Consider the following 25,403-nt stretch of genomic DNA (forward strand, 5'->3'; position numbering starts at 1 on the left):
TAAACAGTCTATACAAATCTCTGCTATGTACAAGTCAACAATAATGCCCAATACGTTTACATAGTGCACAAACACACAGCTACACATTTCAGACAGTGTAGGTGATACTCTGTTTTTTCTAACCTTCTTCCAGCAAATCTAGTCTTACAGTACTTGTATTGCTTTATATGCGGTAATAACATCAAAATGGCATGGAATGGAAGAATATAGCTTATTGAGATAAGGATATGGTAGGTATGGTATCCATAGCTTCCTTGTAGTTGTATGTAGGCTATACGTTGGGGCTGTTGAATCCACTATTAGGGATTTCATATGAAAAGCAGTTTGAATTTCGAAGGGCTCTGCACTGAAAGAGGCATGTGGGGAAAGGCACTACCGTAGTTAATGATTAAAAAACAGGAGTAAGGGAGGGAATCATGTAAGACACTAAATCCAGCATAGATAAGGTGAAATAATTATGGGCCGTTTGCCAGTGCACACCTTTGTCTTGGAATATCTATTTTGTGTTGCGTAACAACGGACTTCTAGTAATTTCACCTTGTGTTATTAGGGACACTTCCATGTGCTGTAGAATTAAAGGGCATGTCTTCACTCTTCAATCAATTACATTTCGGTGCTTGTTTAAGAATCAATACGTCATGATGGAATGTTCTTAAACCCTTGATGCGTAAAAAAAATAAAAATGAAACGCAGATATTGAAACTGAAAGATAACGTACGAGAACAGAATGAGATTAGAGGCAATAACAGATTACTGCATGCAGATGATAAGAAGATGTGTGGTCCTTGTCTCTTGTGCCAGGCACATCCATTCATTGTGTAGTCTGTCAATGGGCTGTTAGTTAGTACAGGAGTAGTCCCACGTCTCCCTCCGTCAACCAAAGTCTATCCGTGGGCGATATTCTAGTACCATTGGGTAGGCCTGAAAGAGAGAGATGGCATTGGTCACCCTTGGACAGAATCCACTACAATGGAGACAGTAATCAGAGAATAAGGAACGTAGATGATCTAACATTGTAAGAATACAATATATACAGTACACTTACAGGGGAACTTGCTAGTTAGAACACAAAAACAACACAATCTGATGTGTTCCTACAGATTGTAGCTTCGTAGCTAAGATGTTCTGCAGTGAGAGAAGAGCACTAATGCAGGTGAGTACAGAGCAGAGCGGTGGGAGTGTGATGAGGAGAGAACGAGTCTGATGCCAGAGCAGGTGAAAGTGAAAGACACACTCCACAGACATCTCATGCAGTAGCCCTATTTTTAGACAAGCAGGCAAGCAGACAGCAGCAGTAGGCAGGAGACACTTATGTACAATCCCAACGAGAACGGAAATGAGTCGGCCCACACTGACCCAGTTCCTGGTCATTTGGTCCAGGGGAGGACAGGAATTCATGCTAGGCATCACAGAGCTGTCACATATTCTGCACAGATAGAGAATTCTTAAGAGACCAATCAGAAAATCCCTTTCTGGTACAATCAAAGTGGGACGATCTGCCCCTGATGCCAATAGTAATAATGTCATCTGATTTTTTTTTTGCTTCAACATGGATGTCTACACTGGATATAGTTCTTCTAAGCTAAAAGGCCTTTACTGATTCCTTCCTGGGACTCTGTTCTTGGCATCAGAATGTTCTGCATAAGGACTGAGGACAAGGGTATTTTAAGCTTGCCAAAACCTGTTTTTAATGCAAGCCTAAATTAGGAGGAAAATTTCAATATTTCTCAGTGTTTTAGAATTAGTTGCTTATTAGGCTATATAGCGATGTGTGCATGATGCCGCCCCTCACCTCTGATTCTCCTCTGGGCGGCAATATCAATTACGTCTATAGGCTATTTAGTGTGGTCTCAATCAAATGATCCATAGTCTTTAGGTTATAGGCTATGAAGTGCATGCTCCGATAAGCACAGAACAAAGTTATATTCCTAAGATAGCTGCTGGGATGGTGTAAATAAAACTAGGCTGCATTGCACACCGCAATGGATATTCCAATCCTGAGCCCCAGCCTGCTCTGCTCTTGCTGATCAAAAACGTGTTTGAATGCTGCTTAACCAATGGCTGTGCTGTGTAGGGCTACGGTGGCAGTTCAGGAGGAGACTCAAAGGTTTCTTCTGAAGATAATTGTTGATTAAGCCTAGTCCAAAAAATACAATATCTTGCAGGCGGACCAGCCCATACCCTATGCTCTGTTCAGTTTGGGAAGGAGACAGCGAAGATGAGTAGGACCGGAGTCAACTTTGATAGCTTGCTACTACTATAATTTATCATTATTAAAAACAATATGTTTCTTGCCCATTATGTATTTATCAGAGTTCGAGTTCAAAAAGTCAGATTCGAGTAACTTACATTGTGGTGCTGAAACTTGAAGCAGCAGCCGCAGCACAATCAATCAGAAATGGACAGCTCATGGTGCTGAAAGTTGGCAAATTCGAGTAGGCATAACTAATTTCAACATTCTTCATTTTAATTAGACATTACTAACAACAAGAGGGATTTGCGTTGGAGACAATTTCTTCCTATTTAAGAAATAAGAGGTAGGCCTACCTGTTTGACAGAGTAGGCTATAGGCTGCTATATCCATAGATTTGCCAGCCAATTCCTCCACCCACCATGCACTCTTTAAATAGCGTACCTCCATATCAGTGAAGGGCTGTTAAGTTAAAACCAATACTCGAGGGATTATGAGCGGGTATGCCATAGGCCTACCTTTTATTAAAGAAAATGGCAAAAAGCACAGGCCCACCCATTGTTAGCTTAAGATAAAAAAAAAGAAAACAACGGATCCGATTATATATAATGATCTATAACAGCCCTTTCGTCTGCGATGCTTTACGCTAGAAACAAGCTTTAAAATACTTTGGAAAAAAATGACTCCGATGCATATGGGGATATCATTGTTTCATTTCTTTGACATTCAGAGGCTGACTTTGCTTGCGAAGTAATCAAATTGTGTCACTATCAATTGATTAAGCTATTCACTTTCTGTACAATAGAAGATGTTTAAACCCAGACAGCTTTTAGGGAAACACTTGTGACCTTCTCTCGTTGGGTTAAGCCACGGAAGAAGAGTAGCCAGCAGTTAAAGCTTACATTTTTCTGCGTCGGTAGGCCTACTCTGTCTGGGGTGGAAAGGTAGGCCTAACTTTTGAAAGTACCATGCTCAGATTCCTAATGACGTCTCGGATTTAATTATTTGCAAACAGGGACAGTTTCATTGCAAACAAGACACACTGATTTGGCATTGGAGAAATATGATAAGATGATCACATAGGCCTATCACTCTGTCCATTCTTAGCTGGTAATTTCGTTAATTTGTGTGGTATTAAAAAAAGATTCCGCTAACATGTAAAATTACGTAGAATTGCACGTAATGTTTATAAAAAGACATATTCTCTGCTATCCACTTTGTTTTAATTATTATTTTTGGTATAGGGGAGGGTCACTTTTTTTTTTCAAGCGTTCAGGGAGGGTTTAGGTAAAATATATTTAGCTGAAGGGAGGGCCATCCATTTTCATTTCAAAGAGGTCCGATTTCCTCCATGTAACCCTTATTATAAATAACATTCACTCCCTTAGCAGAGTATCATTTCATAACAGGGGAATCAATTGAACAATTAAAACTGTACAGTTTATGAGGCCTTGGGTGCGTTGTACTGTATGTTGCAACCAAACCAGGACAGAAATGGTCTTTGCTGCTGCTAACAGGGCGCCTTCATTAAAAGACCCCTCTTTTGATGCAGTGGTGATGAGCTATGGCTGTGGAAGGGGAGAGTGTCAGGCAATGAGCCCAGGAACAGGCACCCTGCTGGGTCAGTTGTCAGGGCCTTCACTGCTTTCCTCACCTGTCTCCCTGGACCAATACAGAGATTCATGACCTGACCCCGTGCTGCCGGAGCGCAGACCAGCCCATCCAAAAGTGACAATCATCAGCAATGAAATTAGCAGCCAAGGCGCCCGGCCAACGTGCTTTTGAGGTCAAGCTGAAGTGTGTTAGATAGCCTAGCAGACTGTGCAGAGGACTTGGGGTGCTTGATTAAGTTTATGCATGGTTGACTGAAGTTCAGGTCCAGATATAGCAACCACAATGTGTATTTTTGGTGAGGTGAACAAGAGGAAAGTGGTTAATTCTGAATTCATTGAGGAAGAGAGGCAGAAATAGAGAATGTACTGTACATCAACTGCATTTTACCATGAGCTACCAATACCATACTAGCCTTGCAAATGTCTCCAATAGTGTATAGTACCATTATAACACATGAACCACCAACTTAATTCACCATACTTTTGATGTGAACCTATAGAACCAGACAAATTCTACAAGTGGCCTGTAATCAGCTCTCTTTACCGTGCCACTGGCACTTCCTGCTTGCTGTGGCAGATTACACAGTAGAGTGGCACATGAGTAGCGGTGGCACTTCAGACGTCTAACCAGCTAATCGGCTTAAAGCCAAGCAAGCCGTGACTCTCATGGAGACTAGACTCCAGGACCGTCATTCAGCAGCCACATCTTATCCCCATGGCTAGAAAGGTACAGGGCTTAGCATCTTTCAAAGTGAGGGGAACAGGGGGGTGGGCATTGATATCATTGGGGGCTTACTTACAGTTTCACCGCGAAGTCTCCATCGCGTCATGTAGATGAACTCCATGGTGTGGTCTTTTCCCATGATCTCCCCGTTGCATAGGACGTCTAGCTGTGAGGGGACACAGAGGCTGGTGACTAAGAGGTAGACTGTGGGACATAGTGAGAGTATACGCTGCTTGAGAAGAAGACTAGAGCTAGACAAATCTTCCTTTCTCATACCGTTCAAACAAGCAGAAAAAACAAAAGGACAAGGACTCAAATAAGGGGCGTCATTTCAGCTAAACCTAGGAATTTTTATAAAACTGAAGCTCATTTAATGCATTTGTACACAATTAAAAAACAAAATAAATGCAATTTGAAGATCAGTAAAAACAAGCAAAATTGACTCCAGCTATTATCACCTTGGCTGCTGTAGGGGACTCAGTCAATAGGGGACTTAAAATTCTACAAACACGTCATACAGCAATTAGCTGCTACGCACTAGCTCAGCACTGGGATTAAAAACTCTAGTTTAGTTTCATGTCAAGTCAAACAGAAGTTACCTACCCATAAGCCATCTACTACAGCCATCTTCCACCTCTGCACTGTTTTGAGAGAAAAGTTGCGCTGTTCAGTGCAGCTGCGTCGATGCGCTCTCAGCCATACCTCAGTGCTCTCAGCCAGAGAGGAAGAGGCGAAGCGAGAGGTTTCACTCTCTCCAAAATCTGTCAAAAATAAGCCCAATGCATTTCTATGGACTTATTTTAGACCTAAGCTTGTCGCCTGCCTTACCGCCTTTGGGACAACGACTCCCATTGATAGTGTGGAGACATGAGCATCTCATCATTATGTACAGATCTCTGTCTCAGCCAGTTGGGCAAATAGCCTGCCCGTCAGCTCTGAGCCATCCACATGGTCCTAAAGCCAGCCCGCTAATCTTGCTAAAATGCATTTGCCTTTTAATCAGGATTGGAATGATTTTAGTAGCCTATTTTAAATAGTTGGTGTTGAGCCACTGGCGTATCGGACACCCCCGCAGCCCCCGCAAAGCGGGGGGGCCCACGAGCTCTGGGGTCCCATGTGCCTGTCATCAATGTCAATTTTTTTTTTATTGAATAAATCATTTTGACAGTAACCTTCAAAAAAGTAATTCATAAACCTTTTTTATTTCCATATGTACTAGGAAGCTAAGTGTTTGTTTCTTGGGCTTCAGGAATGTGACTGAAAAAGTGCCCCAGGCCTTGAAAAAATGTTTTACTGATTGAAAGTAATTGGAGATCTGTGAACGAATGGGCGCCAGTGAAAGTGCTAGTAGATACCCATTGACTTCCATTCATTGCGCTAACGCTAGTTATCATTGGCTCGCGAAACAACCTCTAACTTCCTTCATACTGGACACAGAGACATAAAAATAGAATCCACAAGTTCATCTGACACTGGGGAAGTAGATTAAGGTCCTCATTGCCAAAATCCCGAAGTATCCCTTTAATGAGTCAGAAACAACAATACCTTGCACCCACTAGTGGTCAAAAGGTTTTTGGCGCGCCAAAAATACGGTACGGTACTGTATTCTGTGGGGTGGAATTACAGTACCATTGGAAATACATACATTATTTCCCCGCCCACAGTATGGTGCAGTATGGTGCCCACAAAAAAAGTATATGCCCCCTTGTTGGTCATTGGTCAAGAATAGCATTCTTCAATGAAGTGTGTGTTGTCATTCAACGAGCGACGACTCGTTTTCATGCAGATTTTTTCACTAGCCTAGCCTTAAGGACAGCTTCAGTACAGCAGGGGGCCTGCTAACAAGGCCAGCACTTTTACCCACAACACTAAACACACAGGAGAGACTCTGCAGGAACAGCTACTGTATGTGAGGCCCAAACAAAACCACATATATGGGTTTAATATCTGTCATACAGTAGATACATACGAAAGGGTATAGAGTACATACAAAAGCTTAATTTGTTACCTCATAAGAACTTGGAAGTTTTAACTTCAAGCTGAGAAACTTCTTGATTGTTCCGACTGTCACTCGAGTCGAGCAGCGTATAAATTTCTTCATTAAGCCCTAGAGTGGAGGATCAGAAGATTACTTTAATGATTCAGGCACATCTCCCATTTTTTCAAACTTGTGTGAAGAGCATGCAAATCCAAACATTCAAAGAGCCATTTTATGGCAAAAAATATGTTTAAAAACAAATGCATAATTAAGAATAGTTAGTGCATTTAATACCAATAGCAACCTTTTGGCAAAGAGAAACTCCGTCTATACACACTATACACACTAAAAACAAATGGTCCTATATAGCACCAAAAAAGGGGTCCGCTATGGTTACAACCCTTTTGGGGGCTAAATAGAACCCTTTTTTATGGTTCTTTATAGAACCTTTATGGAGAATGGTTCTATAAAGAACCTTTTTCAATCTCAACATTTTTTGTAGAACCATGCAGGGTTTATTAGCCATATTAAATTGTTAAAATTCCATTAATTGTATTATTGTGTTTATTAACAAGTTGAATCAGGTTGCTAGCTCTGGAATGGCTGGGGGTCCCTGAGGAGAGAATTGAGATTTAGTCAACCGTTCTCAATTGACACGAGGCCTTACATGAGTCTCTCACAAGACACTATTACTGGCCATAGTCATACTTAACATGAAATGACATAACACAACAGATGATATCAACTGGAATGACATTCACTCACAGTTGCACAAAAAGAGCTGTGCACAAACCACGCCCAAACATATCACTAAAAGATGAAATAACCCTTTTTAAAACTGCAAATAACCATTTAAGGGTTCAAAGGGTTCTTTGGGTCAGTATGGTTCCACATAGAACCACCACCCTTCGCAAAGAACCCTTGAGGAACCCTTATGAGCCTCTCCTCTCTCCACATATTCACTGTTCTGCCTACCAATTATGAACAGCAACACCACTGTTATAATGAGGACCACTATTTTAATGAAAACAACTGCCTAATTAGTGATGGGCTGGATTATCACCTGCTGATAGAGGAGCGTGTCTGACTGAGTGACCTGCTTTCAATGACAGCCCAGGAAATAAAGGAAAACCACAGCATCATCGTCCATCTATATTCTACTCACATTCTGAGGTGTTAGGCAGTTGGAGGGACATAATGGAGTTAGCTTCATAATACTGTACCTAACCCAATCAGCCTAAAAGAGGGGGAGGAATGAGGTTAGGGAGACAGGGAAGACGGTGAACATGAAGAAAAGAGCAGTAGGGAAGAGCTACAGATAGAGCTCTCCACCACGACTTACTCGAACAATGTTCTCTTCCACCAGGCTGTTGTTGCGTAGACAATCCAGACAGATGGCTATCTGAGGGTCACTCCTGTGGTAGTCTCCATCCCCACCATCATCATCCTCGTCATTCAGCCTAGATCTCTTTGATCGGGGGCCATCTTCTATTACAAAGAAATGGAGAAGTATGTTATACTAATGTGTATGGGCAAGAGCATACACTGTGTGGATACAAGTTGAGCTTGTTTTCCTTGAATTCATATAAAACTGTGAAAAGACACTTCACAATAGGATGGATTTGATTGATACTGATGTCTTTCGCGTTTCACCTAGAAATGCAAAATCATAAGGTAAGACCTTTGGGACACATTGTCGATCATCACATTGTCATGGAGATGGCATTTCAGTCTGGAGGACTGAATCCATCCACCTTTAGTCATTCTGTGGTTTCCATTTTATTTATTCCCCACCTCTATTATACCTCATAAACAGGGTCATCTTGTCAATGCCTTGTAGAGTGTGCTATCCCCCCCCCTCCTCCTCCTCCTTCTCTCTCTCTCAGCCTCATATGACTCACAGCCACCTACAGTCGTGCACCACTGCAACAATAGAACCTGAGTCATACTGTAACCCCTTCTCTCTCTTTGTCGCCTTGCTGATCTGTCTCCCACATAGAGCCTCCTTACCTTTCACCTCAATAACAAATCACAGCCCACCTCTGCACACCTAAGCCCCCCGAGTGGGTTCATTCTGGTCCCCCTGAGGGTCTTGGTCTTCATGGACACTAATACAGATATTTTACCTTCTCCGTTCTCCTTTGACTTTCGACTCCTCCAGAACTCAATCTCCTGCTGTTGTTCCTCTAGTCAATAAACAAAAACAGAATATATGAATACACAGGGCAGGGCTCCATGATTAAAAAAATTACAAGGAGCACATGTGCTCCTAAGTTGAAAAATATATGAGCACACAAAGAAATGTAGGAGCACAATGAAAAATATTTTAGGTATTAAAGCGGCAATCTGCAGTTGAATGATAACAAAGCACTCCCCGCCACTGTTTCAGTAAAAGGTTGAGGGATGGGGCTGGAGCAATGACTGTATATATAAATGGACAAAACCATTGATCATGTGACACCATTCATTCCTATGTGAAGAATCAGTAGCGCATTGAAGCCAAATTAAGTCGGTTAAGATGGCATCTCACTTAACATGCGCAGTTTGAGTTACTCCAGGAAGTGATGTTGCAGGCTAGCTCAGTGCGGCCCCCTCTCAGGATACTTCTTCTACGTGCCATTTTCAAATAATCGGTTCAAGGACATAATGTACATCTGGTATATTAGAAGCAATTATTGGTACCATGATTGTCTTAAAAAAATATATATATTTACACGAAGATTGACCACGAAAATTGCCAACTTTTCCATTCACTATAATGGGGCGATGCTGTTTCCTGCTAACAATGCCTGCAGTACCACGGTTGGCCTTGAACTTCCATGGCTTCAAGGAGAGGGGGCAGTCGTCTCCCCTAGGCTGGAGAAATGTAACCACACTCAAATTCATAGACAGAGCTACGGATGCAAGGATTATAGTTTTAACCATGTTTTGAGGCTGTACAGTGTAACTTTGTTTACAAACATTGGAAAAACAAGCTTATATGACCCTGGACAACACCCTGTCGTTCTCCGCTAACATCAAGGCGGTGACCCGATCCTGCAGGTTCATGCTCTACAACATTCGGAGAGTACGACCCTGCCTTACACAGGAAGTGGCACAGGTCCTAATCCAGGCACTTGTCATCTCCCGTCTGGATTACTGCAACTCACTGTTGGCTGGGCTCCCTGCCTGTGCCATTAAACCCCTACAACTCATCCAGAATGCCGCAGCCCGTCTGGTGTTCAACCTTCCCAAGTTCTCTCACGTCACCCCGCTCCTCCGCACACTCCACTGGCTTCCAGTTGAAGCTCGCATCTGTTACAAGACCATGGTGCTTGCCTATGGAGCTGTGAGGGGAACGGCACCTCTGTACCTTCAGGCTCTGATCAGTCCCTACACCCAAATGAGGGCATTGCGTTCATCCACCTCTGGCCTGCTGGCTCCCCTTCCTCTGCGGAAGCATAGTTCCCGCTCAGCCCAGTCAAAACTGTTCGCTGCTCTGGCACCCCAATGGTGGAACAAGCTCCCTCACGACGCCAGGACAGCGGAGTCACTCACCACCTTCCGGAGACATTTGAAACCCCACCTCTTTGAGGAATACCTGGGATAGGATAAAGTAATCCTTCTACCCCCCTAAAAAAAAAGAAAGAAAGAAAGAAAAACAAAACAAACAAAAAAAAATTGTAAAGTGGTTATCCCACTGGCTATAGGGTGAATGCACCAATTTGTAAGTCGCTCTGGATAAGAGCGTCTGCTAAATGACGTAAATGTAAATGTTAATGTATATTTTGGCTTCTGATGGGGTACAACAGTTGAACTAAGCTCATGTGGCATTTATAAGTTATACTCTTCAAGAATCAATGGGTTTATATCATTAATTTATGAGTCCAAAAATTTATGTAGTAACTGCAGATTGCCCCTTTAATGATACGAATTGCCAGCAATTACAAAATACAGGGTTTAGGAGCACCAGAACAATCGATTTTTAAGATTGAGATATAGCCTACATTGGGCTTTATGAATCCTAGCTACTTTTGAAGCTCATCTCCCGAAAAAGCGCTCCCTTTTACTTCCTTTCTGTGCCACCACATGTTTGCATACTACTGAAGAAGCGGGACAGCAAAGAAATCATGACAATAATTATTACCTGGGTGATTTTTTTTCTAGGGGCACTGGTGCTCCCAAATAGAAATTCCAGGTAGCACAGCAAAATATTTATATTTACATTTACATTTTAGTCATTTAGCAGACGCTCTTATCCAGAGCGACTTACAGTTAGTGAGTGCATACATTTTTCAAAATTTATATCTGATTGATATGCCCCCAAAATGGTAGCACTGTAGAGCCCTGCAGGGCAGGAGTTATATCATTCAAGTCAAATGGAAAACAGCTTGAGTAACTCTTAGGCCTACTATAAAAGGCAAGATTTATATCTGATGTTGGTGGATACTAAAATGACATCACTCACTTTCTCTTAGCCCAGGCACGAGTTTGAAAATGATTTCCTCTAAAGTGTTGTCCAACCTGGCGATAGAATGAGACGTAAAGGAAGAATAAAAGTAAGTACACTTACACATACTTACACACACACACACACACACACACCCACACATTCCCAGACATTGCATCTGTGGGCTGGGTAGCTGGGTGGCTGGGCACTGGGTGAGGTCTTCAGCTGAGACCTTGGCTGTCACAGTTCCCTCAGCCAGAACCCAGAAGCAGACCAGGACAAGGAGAGTTGAACGAAAGTGAGGGTTTATTCAGATATAACAAAAGGTGCAGAATAATCCAGGGACAGAGCGGGCGGCGTGGGTGAGTAGTTGGGGGTGCAGTACTTGGTCCAGTGATGGCTCGGCAGCCGCCGACCATCAGGCAGGGGTGGGGTGAAGGTTCCGGACGTGTGACTGCAGGTGGAACAAAAACGGAGGTAAGGACACAAAAACTCGACAAAGTACAAAACAACAAACACTCACGCTAGAACTCAAAACTGCTACACAGATACACCTACTGTTCATGGCTAACGATCCGGCAGGAACTGGATGTTGGGCCAGAGCCTAAGAAAGGTGCTGATTAGGCCCAGGTGTGTAGATTGCTAATGGGAAGCAGGTGCGGAAACCAGAGCGCTCCCTCGGAGCGTTCCCGAACCCTCGGGAAACTGGGGATTACGACCAGGGCCCGACTCAGACAGCCGGGATCGTTACAGTACCCCCCCTCCGACGAACGCCACCGGGCGGACTCCCCGGAGCGCCAGGATGGAGGCGGTAAAAGTCCCTGATAAGATCCGCATCTAGGACCTGTCGCCGCGGAATCCAACTCCTCTCTTCAGGACCATACCCCTCCCAGTCCACGAGATACTGGGAAACCCCGGCCCCGCCGTCTGGAATCCATAATGCGACGCACCGTGTAGGCAGGACCACCTCCGATCATCCGAGGAGGAGGAGGAGGAGGCGGAGGAGGCAACAGAGGACTGAGGAAGACAGGCTTGAGGCAGGAGACATGAAAGGTGGGATGGACTCTGAGCGTCCTCGGTAGTTTGAGTCGCACTGCCACTGGATTGATCACCTTCTCCACCACAAACGGACCAATAAACTTCGGTAACAACTTCCTAGACTCAGTCCGTAACGGAAGATCCCGTGTGGCCAACCAAACCCTATCTCCGATGGTATAGGTGGGAGCGGGGTCCGCGACGATTCGCCTGGAGCTGATACCGGTCCGAACCTCTAAGGAGTGCCTTTCTGGCCTGATGCCAGGTCCGGTGGCAACGGCTGAATATGGGCCTGAACAGAAGGCACAGAGAGCTCCTTCTCCTGAGAAGGGAACAGGGGAGGTTGGTAGCCATACAGGCACTGGAAGGGAGACATCCCAGTGGCAGATGTAGGGAGAGTATTGTGGGCATACTCAACCCAAGGCAACTGAGAGGCCCAGGAGGTGGGGTTGGAAGAGACCAGACAGCGTAGCGTGGATTCCATCTTCTGGTTGGCTCTCTCCGCCTGACCATTGGATTGGGGGTGAAAACCAGATGTGAGACTGACTGTAGCTCCAATGGCCAAACAGAAGGACTTCCAGACAGCAGAGGTAAACTGAGGGCCACGGTCGGAAACGATATCACTGGGCAAACCGTGGACCCTGAAAACCTCCCCTGACCAGGATCTCGGACGTCTCCGAGGCAGAGGGAAGCTTGGCAATAGGCACAAAGTGGGCGAACTTGCTGAACCTGTCCACGATAGTCAGAACGACCGTGTTCCCCTCAGAAGCGGGCAACCCCGTGACGAAGTCCAGGGCCAGATGCGACCATGGACGCCGGGGAATAGGAAGGGGGGTGAAGTAGTCCAGAGCTGGGCCGATTGGTACTCTTATTCTGCGCACACACTGGACAGGCAGCAACAAAACCCCGAGTATCCTCGGCCATGGCAGGCCACCAAAACGTCTGCGAAGAAACGCCATTGTCCGAGCCACGCCAGGGTGACAAGCCATCTTACTGGCGTGGGACCATTTGAGAACAGCAGGACGAACCGACTCAGGCACAAACAACCGACCGGGTGGGCCGTTACCGGGTCCGGGCTGAGTCCGAAGGGCCGCCAGCACCTCCTCCTCAATCTTCCACATAACTGCTCCCACGACGCAGTTCCGGGGGAGAATTGTCTCGGTCTTGGACCCACTCTCCTCCGTCTTGGAGAACATCCGGGGACAAGGCGTCCGCCTTGCCGTTCTTAGATCCAGGTCGGAACGTCAGGACAAACTTGAATCGTCCGAAAAACAACGCCCACCTGGCCTGACGGGAGTTGAGCCGTTTAGCCGATTGCACGTAAGCAAGATTCTTGTGGTCAGTCCAGACAATAAACGGTTGCTCCGCCCCCTCCAACCAGTGGCGCCACTCCTCCAAGGCAAGTTTCACCGCGAGAAGCTCCCGGTTACCCACATCGTAATTCCTCTCCGCGAGCGAAAGGCGACGAGTAGTAGGCGCAGGGATGGAGTTTACTGTCCGTGGAGCATCGCTGCGACAGGATGGCGCCAACTCCCACATCAGACGCGTCCACTTCAACGACGAACTGACGGGCCGTGTCTGGTTGAGAGAGAATCGGTGCGTTGGTGAATCGCTTCTTCAAATCCAGAAACGCTCGATCCGCCTCCGGATTCCACTTGAAGGTCCTGATGCTGGAAGTCAAGGCAGTTAATGGAGCGGCCACACGGCTGTAATCCCGGATGAATCTGCGGTAGAAATTCGCAAACCCCAAAAATCTCTGGAGCTGCAATCTCGTACCGGGCTGGGCCCATTCCAGAACCGCTCTAACCTTCTCCTGGTCCATCCTAATCTCACCCCTGGAGATGATGTACCCGAGAAAGGATGTCGTGTGGGCGTGAAACTTCGCACTTCTCGGCCTTCACGAACAGGCGATTCTCCAATAATCGCTGCAGAACCTGCCGGACATGCTGGACGTGGTCGGAAGGTTCCTTCGAGAAGATCAGAATGTCATCCAGGTAAACAAACACGAAGAGACCGATCATATCTCTCAGGACGTCGTTCACCATACTCTGGAATACCGCTGGAGCATTGGTCAGTCCAAACGGCATCACCTGATACTCGAAGTGCCCCATCGGTGTATTGAAACCCGTCAACCACTCGTCCCCCTCTCTGATCCGGACCAGGTGATATGCATTGCGTAGGTCTAACTTGGTGAACACCGTAGCACCCTGTAAGGAGTCGAAGGCAGAACTCATCAAGGGCAGGGGATACTTGTTCTTGACCGTGATGTCATTCAACCCCCGATAGTCAATACATGGTCGAAGAGAGCCATCCTTCTTACCCACAAAGAAGAATCCTGCCCCCAGGGGTGATGACGAGGGACGAACGAGACCAGCAGCTAGGGACTCCTTGATGTAGGTCTCCAACGCCTCACGTTCAGGTCGGGAGATACTGTATAACCTTCCCTTGGGGTAGACAGCTCCAGGGACCAGGTTGATGGCACAATCATATGGTCGGTGGGGGAGGGAGTGACAGAGCCTTCTGCTTACTGAAAACCTCCCCAAATCGTGATATGTCTCGGGAACCAGGGACAAATCTGGAGGTTTAGCCTCAATCACCTGACTGGGAACCGAATGGGGGCAGGCAGTCTTGAGACAGTTAGCATGACAATCCAGGCTCCAACTCGTTACCTTGCCCGTCATCCAATCGAACGTGGGATTGTGTTCCTTCAGCCAGGGGTATCCAAGGACCAGAGGAACATGGGAAGACGGCAGAATGAAAAATGAAATCATCTCAGAATGATTCCCTGACAACCGCATCTTAACCGGTTCAGTCCTCATCGTGATACGTGCCAGACTACTGCCGTTCAGAGTGGTCGCTTCAATGGCTTCCGGCAATTGCTCCTTGGAAAGCCCCAGCTGTTCCACCAACTCGGCATCAAGAAAGCTTCCATCGGCACCTGAATCGATAAAAGCGTTAAGCGCTAAGCTCTGATTCCTGTTCACAAGGGTAGCCGGGAAGCGGGGTCTGACAGAGGTACTGAGAGGTTGAAACTGGCTCGCTAAAAGTCCTCCCAACTTTAGCGAGCCGGGCAGTTTGACGACCGCCGGGAACCAGTGGAGATGTAATGTCCCGAGCGACCACAGTAGAGGCAGCAGTTGGTCTTACGTCTATGTTGACGCTCCTCCTTGGTTAACCCGTGCCGCCCCACTTGCATGGGTTCAGAATCGGGAGAGAGGTCCTCTCCACTAATCCTTAGTGGTGGAGAATGATCGACGTGTTCTGATCCACCACCCGACCCGACTGGGAACTGAGAAGCTGATCGATTGGACGGACCCCATTGCTTCTCCCTCCTTCGCTCTCGGACTCGATTATCCACCCGAATAGACAAGGCTACCAAGCTGTCCAGGTCACTAGGCTCCGGATAGGAGATCAACTCATCCTTGAGCTGCTCCGACAGGCCCTGGTAAAAGGCCGCTTGCAAGGACTCCTCGTTCCATCCACTCTCCACAGCCAACGTCTTGAACTCGATCACGAGTCGGCCACGCGAGCGAGTTCCTTGGTGAAGAGAAAACAGACGCCTAGCTGCGTCCCTCCCTCGGACGGAATGGTCGAAGAGCTTCCTCATCTCGGCCGTGAACCCCTGGTATGAAGCCATGCAGGGATCCTGTCGTTCCCAAACGGCTGAAGCCCACTCAGCGCTCGACCACGCAGCAACTCAATCAAAAAGGCTATCCTAGCCTTGTCAGTGGCATAAGAGTAGGGCTGTAGATCGAACACTAATCCACACTGCATAAGGAAGGAACGGCATCTTCCCAGCTCCCCCTCATATTTATCCGGCGTCGGAACCTTGGGCTCACGGAGGGACACAACTTCAGAAGCGGCAGGCGAGATCGGTGAAACCGGTAGTGGGTCCTCCACCGGACACTGGCGTTGGTTCTGGACCTCCGTCAGGCCGGTAGAAAGGTTCCGAACTGACAACGCGATCTCCTGTAGTACCATGCTATGATGGCCCAACATCTTCTCCTGCTGGGTAATGGCATGGCGAACAGAGTCCAGGTCCGCTGGGTTCATAATTGGCCGGATCGTTCTGTCACAGTTCCCTCAGCCAGAACCCAGAAGCAGACCAGGACAAGGAGAGTTGAACGAAAGTGAGGGTTTATTCAGATATAACAAAAGGTGCAGAATAATCCAGGGACAGAGCGGGCGGCGTGGGTGAGTAGTTGGGGGTGCAGTACTTGGTCCAGTGATGGCTCGGCAGCCGCCGACCATCAGGCAGGGTGGGGTGAAGGTTCCGGACGTGTGACTGCAGGTGGAACAAAAAACGGAGGTAAGGACACAAAAAACTTCGACAAAGTACAAAACAACAAACACTCACGCTAGAACTCAAAACTGCTACACAGATACACCTACTGTTCATGGCTAACGATCCGGCAGGAACTGGATGTTGGGCCAGAGCCTAAGAAAGGTGCTGATTAGGCCCAGGTGTGTAGATTGCTAATGGGAAGCAGGTGCGGAAACCAGAGCGCTCCCTCGGAGCGTTCCCGAACCCTCGGGAAACTGGGGATTACGACCAGGGCCCGACTCAGACAGCCGGGATCGTTACATTGGCTCCAGAATGGTGTCCAGCTGTTGCCTGGATCTCACCCCAGCCAAGCTCAAGTTCACTCTATCCTCCCCCAGCCCAGCCCAGCCCAGCCCAGCCCACACCAGCCTTACAATCTCACAAGTCAAGTAGACAACTGAAGAAAAACTGACAAAATCCGGCTAGGGCTAGTTCAGTAGTGCAAAGGCCAGCATGTTTTTACTTTACTGATGGTTTTGATATATTAATCTATTCAATAGTATTCATTACGATTCTGTGATTCTCAAAAGGAAAATATGAATGCACATAAGATTCTGTCAAAGATATAAAATGAGGTGTATTACCTTAACATCTCTAGGGGGTTGGTTTCATGGACTTGGATACCACATTTGGGGCAGTCGTTGCTGTCTTCAAAGTGTTGGACAATGCAGCTTTTACAAACTGTTGACAGAATAAAGGAGATAGAGAGAAAGAGAAGTTTACCATCTCGAAATACAGACCTAAAGTAAATATGGATTTTTATCACACCATTCCGGTGTTAAATAAATGCCAAGATGACTGCATTTTCTCTTTTCGTATCCCTTTCTCTCAGATAATCTTCACAATAAAAGGATTTTGATTTGAAAGTAATGTTTAAAACCAAAAGGAATAGCATTCTAATATCTAATTTCTACAGTTTCAACTGGATAAACATCAGAGTATATGTTGAGCCTTGAAGCATGACTAAAAGCTCAGGCTTGCAATTGAAATTGAAACTGTGGACTGGCAGGGAGATAAGGAAATAGTGGGTATAGCCTGGCCAGTTCTAAGTGCATCTATCACACAGCCAAGGACAGCTGCAGCCAATACTACAGAGCACACACACATGCATGTACACGTACTGTATGTGCGATAAGGCGCACATGCACACACACAAACACACACACACACATACACCATCTATGAGGTGGTATATAATGTACAGTCTTATCTTTCTTTTAAGAACACAAACCAATTCCATACAATACAGAGCTGAGGATTAGGCCTATATCCTATGATGTGATTTCACCAAATCGTGAGAAAAAATCTGATCAACAATATCTGCAGAAATACAGGGCACAGTCTCCCCTCTAGCAACTGCCATGTAAACCCAACACATACTCTATGTACTTGTGCACTATGCACTGGCCTATAGCCTACATAACAATCCTCACAAACATACAGTAGTTAGCTGCTGTCATACTGAATCAACCATAACTGCCAAGGGAAATAATATGTCAGAACAACATATGAAACGTTTGAGACAGACCTCACTGTGCACAGTTGTGTATAACAGTGGCAGATGTTCTCTTCAAACATTTCCTATACATATACAGCCTTTTACAAGTAATTGCGTTCTGACTACTTTACTATAGTAGATGCTACAACGAAAACAGTCTAAACTAATGTAAAATATATATTTTGCTGGGGATCTCTGAAATATAATGGCATACACACTGAAATAAATCATACAACAGCATAAACGTACTGTACTAGGCAGCTGCTGATATTTTTCATTATTGAGATTATGGCTAGGGGTCAATACAACCTCTATGACAGTAAAGAAGTGACTTTGCTCTCAAACAAACAAATAAATTGGACCCAAACAGCTTATTCTGTGTGGAGGATATTTGTTGTCATGGTGACTGAACCCACAGATGACTGTGTTTCACCCTGATCACTTGAGATGTGTCATTCCTGGGAGTGAGATCTGCCATTCTCCTCCAATAAAACATTCAGTTCAGATGGAGAGGGCAGAAATGGAGAAGGATGCCATGTAATATGACATGTAAATCATGCAGGATATGACATCGAGGAGATCGACAGAGGGCTTTAAAAAAAATCATAGCTGTGACTGTGCAAGGCTGTGGTATAAAACAACAAATAAGACAGCCAATTGATTATGTGAGCTCTAAATTCCAGCTACTCTAGCACTTTTTAGTGGTGCAATAGATGCCGTAAAAAAAACATTATAATAAAGTCACACTACACCAAAAAAAGCCAGAGGACATTTCTGCATAAAATCATTGTTAGATATAATTTATAGTAGCGGAAGTTAGGTATAATGCATATATATTAGGCAGAGCTAAATAAAAATCATACAGATATGCCTGGAGATAGTGTAGCCTATGCATAGTGAAAATGTGTTTTCTGAGAGAGAGAGAGAGAGAGAGAGAGAGAGAGAGAGAGAGAGAGAGAGAGAGAGAGAGAGAGAGAGAGAGAAAGAGAGCGTGGGGGGGGCTTACAGGTGTGCAGGCACTCTGTCACCGTGGTGGGCTTGATCAGGTATCCTTTACACACGTAGCATGTGATAAAGTGGTTGAAATCCTTGACCAGGTGCTTTCTCGGCGAGGTCATCTTGGACCAGAGCAGGAGTGTTGATGGATGGGAGTGTTGTGTAATGGGGAAAGGAATGATGGCAGATGGGGGCTGGAGGTCAGAGTTCACAGGACTTTCTGAAATGCTCCACACTTCTGGGTTTTCCCCTTCAGTCGCTTCATCTTAATTCAGGCTTCCCCTCCAGTGAGATATCAAGTGTGCTGCATTTTCATCTCTGTGGTGCTGTGGGAGTCTGTGAATGAAAGTAGAAAACAGTGCTACATGCTTGATATTTGAAAATGTGTTACCACAAAATCAAATGCAAATTCTAAAGTTGCATTATTTCATGAAATAGAATCAACTTTAACATTTACCAAGACATCACTGCATCTTCAACATGTTTGACCAAAACAAATATCATGGACAGGCTACAGGCAGTGGATGACTTGGACAGGAGCTAACCAGCGCTAAGTACCAGCACCTCAAATGTTCTACTGCTTGAGCTCCTGTTCCTCTTATAGAATATTATCTCAAAAGTATTGTGGAGCTCCTGCACCTAAATATAAACAGTACCTGCACCCAAAATGAGTACCGACACCTATTTCAGTCCAAGTCAAACACTGGCTACAGGTGCATGTAACGTTTCACCTTTATGCCCCGCCCCCTTAATGCTTTTTTAAAATCGAAAGCAACTTTAGTTCCTTCCAAAGATTGTTATGGCATTAAGTGTATAACCCCTTCATTGTCACATTAATATAATTGAAATAGTATTTTCAAATCCAAAGTTTGAAGAGAGGCTACTTTGGTTAGCCTCCTCAAGCGGAACAACAGAATATCGAGATCTATGCTACAACGTAACCATTGTATTTGTTACATATTTTCGCTAGTAGCTAGCTATGGTCATTACGCTGTTGCATGATCCCAGAGTTCAATACTAGCCTTGACACTGACTAGCTTAGGCAAACCTTTTAATAGTATATTCTGAGAAGAAATGTCATATGATATAATTGTCATAAATTTGATTGCTGAAAAATCCTCAATTGGCAGCAAAGAAATAAATCGAGGATGGTCCCCTTTACAGTGACAAAATTGGGGCTTATGTCCCTCATCATCACCAGGAAATCATACGCGTCATTCTGTCAACCACGGTATTGCGCGAATTACATTATGGATGGTGAGTTTACCATACCCTGAAAAACTGACTTAAGATTCAAGTTGCTGCCATTGAAGTCAGCCTAACTGTGGGGACCGTACACAGATACTTCGATCACTAAGATAAGAAATAAACGAGCGCCACCGCACAGACTTGACTATGACCAAAACGCACATGTCTAGAACTTGATAGCCCGTATGACACATGATCGCATTCCCAACCCACCCCAAACTTTACTATCACAGCACCTACGGAAAAAGGATACGCACAAGCATCGTTTTCTCGGCTTCTGAGTAGCGAGTAGTAAACGCATCTCTTACATTCCAGTTCAAGGCTCCATGGTCGAGATGGTGTGATCTTTTCCGACAATTCTACCTATATACGCTGTATGATGTGGGCGCCGATGTTACATTAATGTAGGCTAGCACTGAATACGGAACTGGTTTCAGAATAGATGATAGGAGAGAAGCGGAGGAGGATCCAGCGCTTGTTTACGCATTGCTGCTTTATTCGTTCCATGGCAGATACACTCTGATTGGACACAAACTAGGGCGCAGCCTTCAATTACCAACTACTGTAGTCCAGTAACGTGTAGTCTATATAATATGATAAACACAAGGCTCCTGAAAACCTGTTCATCAACCGAGCAGAGGCATGGTATTGATTGATGGACCTGTGGACCTATATATCTGAAGTAGCCTAGGCTACCTAGCCTATAAGGATTAAAACAAATATTCACCAACATACAAAACAGATTTAGCCTACATATCCATTTGTCTTCATACGTTCATATAGTGTTAGTGTGATAAGTAGCCTGATATTACCATGTTATTACATAGTTTTAGTCCGCTAGATATAAAATAGGACTGGCCAGTTTCCAGTTATTCAACACATGTAAATGGAACATATAGTTTGCTATATTTCAGGAGTAACTCTCCTAGTGAATTCATTATTGTAGGTATCAATAAATAGGTTGATATGTGTCAGCCACCTTTCAGTCTTAATAGACAGGACATGCCCTCCATTCTGTCCAGGGGTGTGTTAGGCTACATGTGGGTGGATCATGCCTTCATAAGGAATCAAAAGAAAACAGCTGAGGTTGAAAACAGAGATGTAATTACTCTCTAACAGCTGTGCTGTCACATTTGATATACTAGAACTTACATTTCTGTCACGGTTTACTACGCCAGAACCCAGAAGCAGACCAGGACAAGGTACTTAGAGGAAAAGGTGAGTGTTTATTAATTGACTCCCGAGTGAGGCTGAATAATCCAGGGACAGAGCGGGTGGCGTGGATGGGTTGTTGAGGGTGCAGTGGTAGGTCCAGACATGGCTCGGCAGCCGCCGACCATCAGGCAGAGGTTGGGTGAAGGTTCCGGGTGAGAGACTGCAGACAGAACAAAACGGAGGTGAGTACACAGCAAATCAACAAGGTGCAAAACAACAAAAACTAACGCTAGAACTCAAGGCTGATACGCTGACAAACATACTGTTCATGGCTAACGATCCGGCAGGAACTGGATGTTTGGCCAGAGCCTAAGAAGGGTGATGATCAGGACCAGGTGTGCAGATTGCTGATGGGATGCAGGTGCGGAAAACAAGAGAGCTCCCCGGAGCGTTCCCGAACCCTCGGGAAACTGGAGATCACGAACAGGAAAAACTAGTCACCAGACAGGACCCGACTCAGACTGCCGGGATCGTTACAGTACCCCCCTCCGGCCAAACGCCACCGGGCGGACCTCCCGGAGCGCCAGGATGGAGGCGGTAGAAATCACTGATGAGGTCAGCATCTAGGACCTGTCGCCGCGGAATCCAACTCCTCTCTTCAGGACCATACCCCTCCCAGTCCACGAGATACTGGAAACCCCGGCCCCGCCGTCTGGAATCCATGATGCGACGCACCGTGTAGGCAGGACCACCTCCGATCATCCGAGGAGGAGGAGGAGGAGGCGGAGGAGGCAACAGAGGACTGAGGAAGACAGGCTTGAGGCAGGAGACATGAAAGGTGGGGTGGACTCTGAGCGTCCTCGGTAGTTTGAGTCGAACTGCCACTGGATTGATCACCTTCTCCACCACAAACGGACCAATGAACTTCGGTAACAACTTCCTAGACTCAGTCCGTGAAGGAAGATCCCGTGTGGCCAACCAGACCCTATCTCCGATGGTGTAGGTGGGAGCGGGGATCCGGCGACGATTCGCCTGGAGCTGATACCGGTCCGAAACTCTAAGGAGTGCCTTTCTGGCCCGATGCCAGGTCCGGTGGCAACGACGAATATGGGCCTGAACAGAAGGCACTGAGAGCTCCTTCTCCTGAGAAGGGAACAAGGGAGGTTGGTAGCCATACAGGCACTGGAAGGGAGACATCCCAGTGGCAGATGTAGGGAGAGTATTGTGGGCATACTCAACCCAAGGCAACTGAGAGACCCAGGAGGTGGGGTTGGAAGAGACCAGACAGCGTAGCGTGGATTCCATCTTCTGGTTGGCTCTCTCCGCCTGACCATTGGATTGGGGGTGAAAACCAGATGTGAGACTGACTGTAGCTCCAATGGCCAAACAGAAGGACTTCCAGACAGCAGAGGTAAACTGAGGGCCACGGTCGGAAACGATATCACTGGGCAAACCGTGGACCCTGAAAACCTCCCTAACCAGGATCTCGGACGTCTCCGAGGCAGAGGGAAGCTTGGCAATAGGCACAAAGTGGGCGAACTTGCTGAATCTGTCCACGATCGTCAGAACGACCGTGTTCCCCTCAGAAGCGGGCAACCCAGTGACGAAGTCCAGGGCCAGATGCGACCATGGTCGCCCGGGGAATAGGAAGGGGGTGAAGTAGTCCAGAGCTGGGCCGATTGGTACTCTTATTCTGCGCACACACTGGACAGGCAGCAACAAAACCCCGAGTATCCTCGGCCATGGCAGGCCACCAAAAACGTCTGCGAAGAAACGCCATTGTCCGAGCCACGCCAGGGTGACAAGCCATCTTGCTGGCGTGGGACCATTTGAGGACAGCAGGGACGAACCGACTCAGGCACAAACAACCGACCGGGTGGACCGTTACCGGGACCGGGCTGAGTCCGAAGGGCCGCCAGCACCTCCTCCTCAATCTTCCACATAACTGCTCCCACGACGCAGTTCCGGGGGAGGATTGTCTCGGTCTTGGACCCACTCTCCTCCGTCTTGGAGAACATCCGGGACAAGGCGTCCGCCTTGCCGTTCTTAGATCCAGGTCGGAACGTCAGGGCAAACTTGAATCGTCCGAAAAACAACGCCCACCTGGCCTGACGGGAGTTGAGACGTTTAGCCGATTGCACGTAAGCAAGATTCTTGTGGTCAGTCCAGACAATAAACGGTTGCTCCGCCCCCTCCAACCAGTGGCGCCACTCCTCCAAGGCAAGTTTCACCGCGAGAAGCTCCCGGTTACACACATCGTAATTCCTCTCCGCAGGCGAAAGGCGACGAGAGTAGTAGGCGCAGGGATGGAGTTTACTGTCCGTGGAGCATCGCTGCGACAGGATGGCGCCAACTCCCACATCAGACGCGTCCACTTCAACGACGAACTGACGGGCCGTGTCCGGTTGAGAGAGAATCGGTGCGTTGGTGAATCGCCTCTTCAAATCCAGAAACGCTCGATCCGCCTCCGGATTCCACTTGAAGGTCCTGATACTGGAAGTCAAGGCAGTTAACGGAGCGGCCACACGGCTGTAATCCCGGATGAATCTGCGGTAGAAATTCGCAAACCCCAAAAATCTCTGGAGCTGCAATCTCGTACCGGGCTGGACCCATTCCAGAACCGCTCTAACCTTCTCCTGGTCCATCCTAATCTCTCCCCTGGAGATGATGTACCCGAGAAAGGATGTCGTGTGGGCGTGAAACTCGCACTTCTCGGCCTTCACGAACAGGCGATTCTCCAACAATCGCTGCAGAACCTGCCGGACATGCTGGACGTGGTCGGAAGGTTCCTTCGAGAAGATCAGAATGTCATCGAGGTAAACAAACACAAAGAGACCGATCATATCTCTCAGGACGTCGTTCACCATACTCTGGAATACCGCTGGAGCATTGGTCAGTCCAAACGGCATCACCTGATACTCGAAGTGACCCATCGGTGTATTGAAACCCCGTCAACCACTCGTCCCCTCTCTGATCCGGACCAGGTGATACGCATTGCGTAGGGTCTAGCTTGGTGAACACCGTAGCACCCTGTAAGGAGTCGAAGGCAGAACTCATCAAGGGCAGGGGATACTTGTTCTTGACCGTGATGTCATTCAACCCCCGATAATCAATACACGGTCGAAGAGAGCCATCCTTCTTACCCACAAAGAAGAATCCTGCCCCCAGGGGGTGATGACGAGGGCGAACGAGACCAGCAGCTAGGGACTCCTTGATGTAGGTCTCCAACGCCTCACGTTCAGGTCGGGAGATACTGTATAACCTTCCCTTGGGGTAGACAGCTCCAGGGACCAGGTTGATGGCACAATCATATGGTCGGTGGGGAGGGAGTGACAGAGCCTTCTGCTTACTGAAAACCTTCCCCAAATCGTGATATGTCTCGGGAACCAGGGACAAATCTGGGGGTTTAGCCTCAATCACCTGACTGGGAACCGAATGGGGGCAGGCAGTCTTGAGACAGTTAGCATGACAATCAAGGCTCCAACTCGTTACCTTGCCCGTCACCCAATCGAACGTGGGATTGTGTTCCTTCAGCCAGGGGTATCCAAGGACCAGAGGAACATGGGAAGATGGCAGAATGAAGAATGAAATCATCTCAGAATGATTCCCCGACAACCGCATCTTAACCGGTTCAGTCCTCATCGTGATACGTGCCAGACTACTGCCGTTCAGAGTGGTCGCTTCAATGGCTTCCGGCAATTGCTCCTTGGAAAGCCCCAGCTGTTCCACCAACTCGGCATCAAGAAAGCTTCCGTCGGCACCTGAATCGATAAAAGCGTTAAGCGCTAAGCTCTGATTCCTGTTCACAAGGGTAGCCGGAAACGGGGTCTGACAGAGGTACTGAGAGGTTGAAACTGGCTCGCTAAAAGTCCTCCCAACTTTAGCGAGCCGGGCAGTTTGACGACCGCCGGGAACAGGTGGAGATGTAATGTCCCGAGCTACCACAGTAGAGGCAGCAGTTGGTCTGACGTCTATGTTGACGCTCCTCCTTGGTTAACCCGTGCCGCCCCACTTGCATGGGTTCAGAATCGGGAGAGAGGACCTCTCCACTAATCCATTGTGGAGGAGAATGATCGACGTGTTCTGGTCCACCACCCGACCCGACTGGGAACTGAGAAGCTGATCGATTGGACGGACCCCATTGCTTCTCCCTCCTTCGCTCTCGGACTCGATTATCCACCCGAATAGACAAGGCTACCAAGCTGTCCAGGT

General features: G+C 46.9%; 1 protein-coding gene across 4 annotated transcripts; it reads right to left on the reverse strand.

Moving 5' to 3' along the window:
- Nucleotides 1-304: 304 nt before the first annotated feature.
- On the reverse strand, nt 305-20,515 carry LOC121547321 (polycomb group RING finger protein 5-B). 4 transcript variants are annotated; one of them, XM_041858518.2, is made up of 10 exons: nt 20,345-20,515; nt 18,799-19,124; nt 16,879-16,975; nt 10,954-11,009; nt 8,633-8,692; nt 7,849-7,994; nt 7,672-7,743; nt 6,537-6,635; nt 4,605-4,694; nt 305-921 (listed from the first exon to the last, which is right to left on the reverse strand). In XM_041858518.2, the coding sequence occupies exons 2-10, from the start codon at nt 18,908-18,910 to the stop codon at nt 874-876; spliced, it is 780 nt and encodes a 259-aa protein (XP_041714452.1). In that variant the 5' UTR covers nt 18,911-19,124; nt 20,345-20,515; the 3' UTR covers nt 305-873. The 4 variants fall into 4 exon arrangements, with proteins under 4 accessions (XP_041714452.1, XP_041714453.1, XP_041714454.1 ...); XM_041858519.2 differs by having other exon boundaries at nt 20,294-20,515; XM_041858520.1 differs by having other exon boundaries at nt 20,277-20,351.
- Nucleotides 20,516-25,403: the final 4,888 nt, after the last annotated feature.

This window comes from Coregonus clupeaformis, chromosome 31 (assembly GCF_020615455.1).
Source record: "Coregonus clupeaformis isolate EN_2021a chromosome 31, ASM2061545v1, whole genome shotgun sequence".
Taxonomy (NCBI): Eukaryota; Metazoa; Chordata; class Actinopteri; order Salmoniformes; family Salmonidae; genus Coregonus; species Coregonus clupeaformis.

What these genes read in the sequence shown, in the direction of transcription:
- LOC121547321 (XM_041858518.2), bottom strand. Translation starts at nt 18,910, where the DNA reads ATGACCTCGCCGAGAAAGCACCTGGTCAAGGATTTCAACCACTTTATC. An exon ending in TGGAAGAGAACATTGTTCGA is followed by an intron (nt 7,744 to 7,848) that starts GTAAGTCGTGGT and finishes CCCCTCTTTTAG; the next exon opens with GCTGATTGGGTTAGGTACAG. An exon ending in GGAGACTTCGCGGTGAAACT is followed by an intron (nt 922 to 4,604) that starts GTAAGTAAGCCC and finishes TCTCTCTTTCAG; the next exon opens with GCCTACCCAATGGTACTAGA.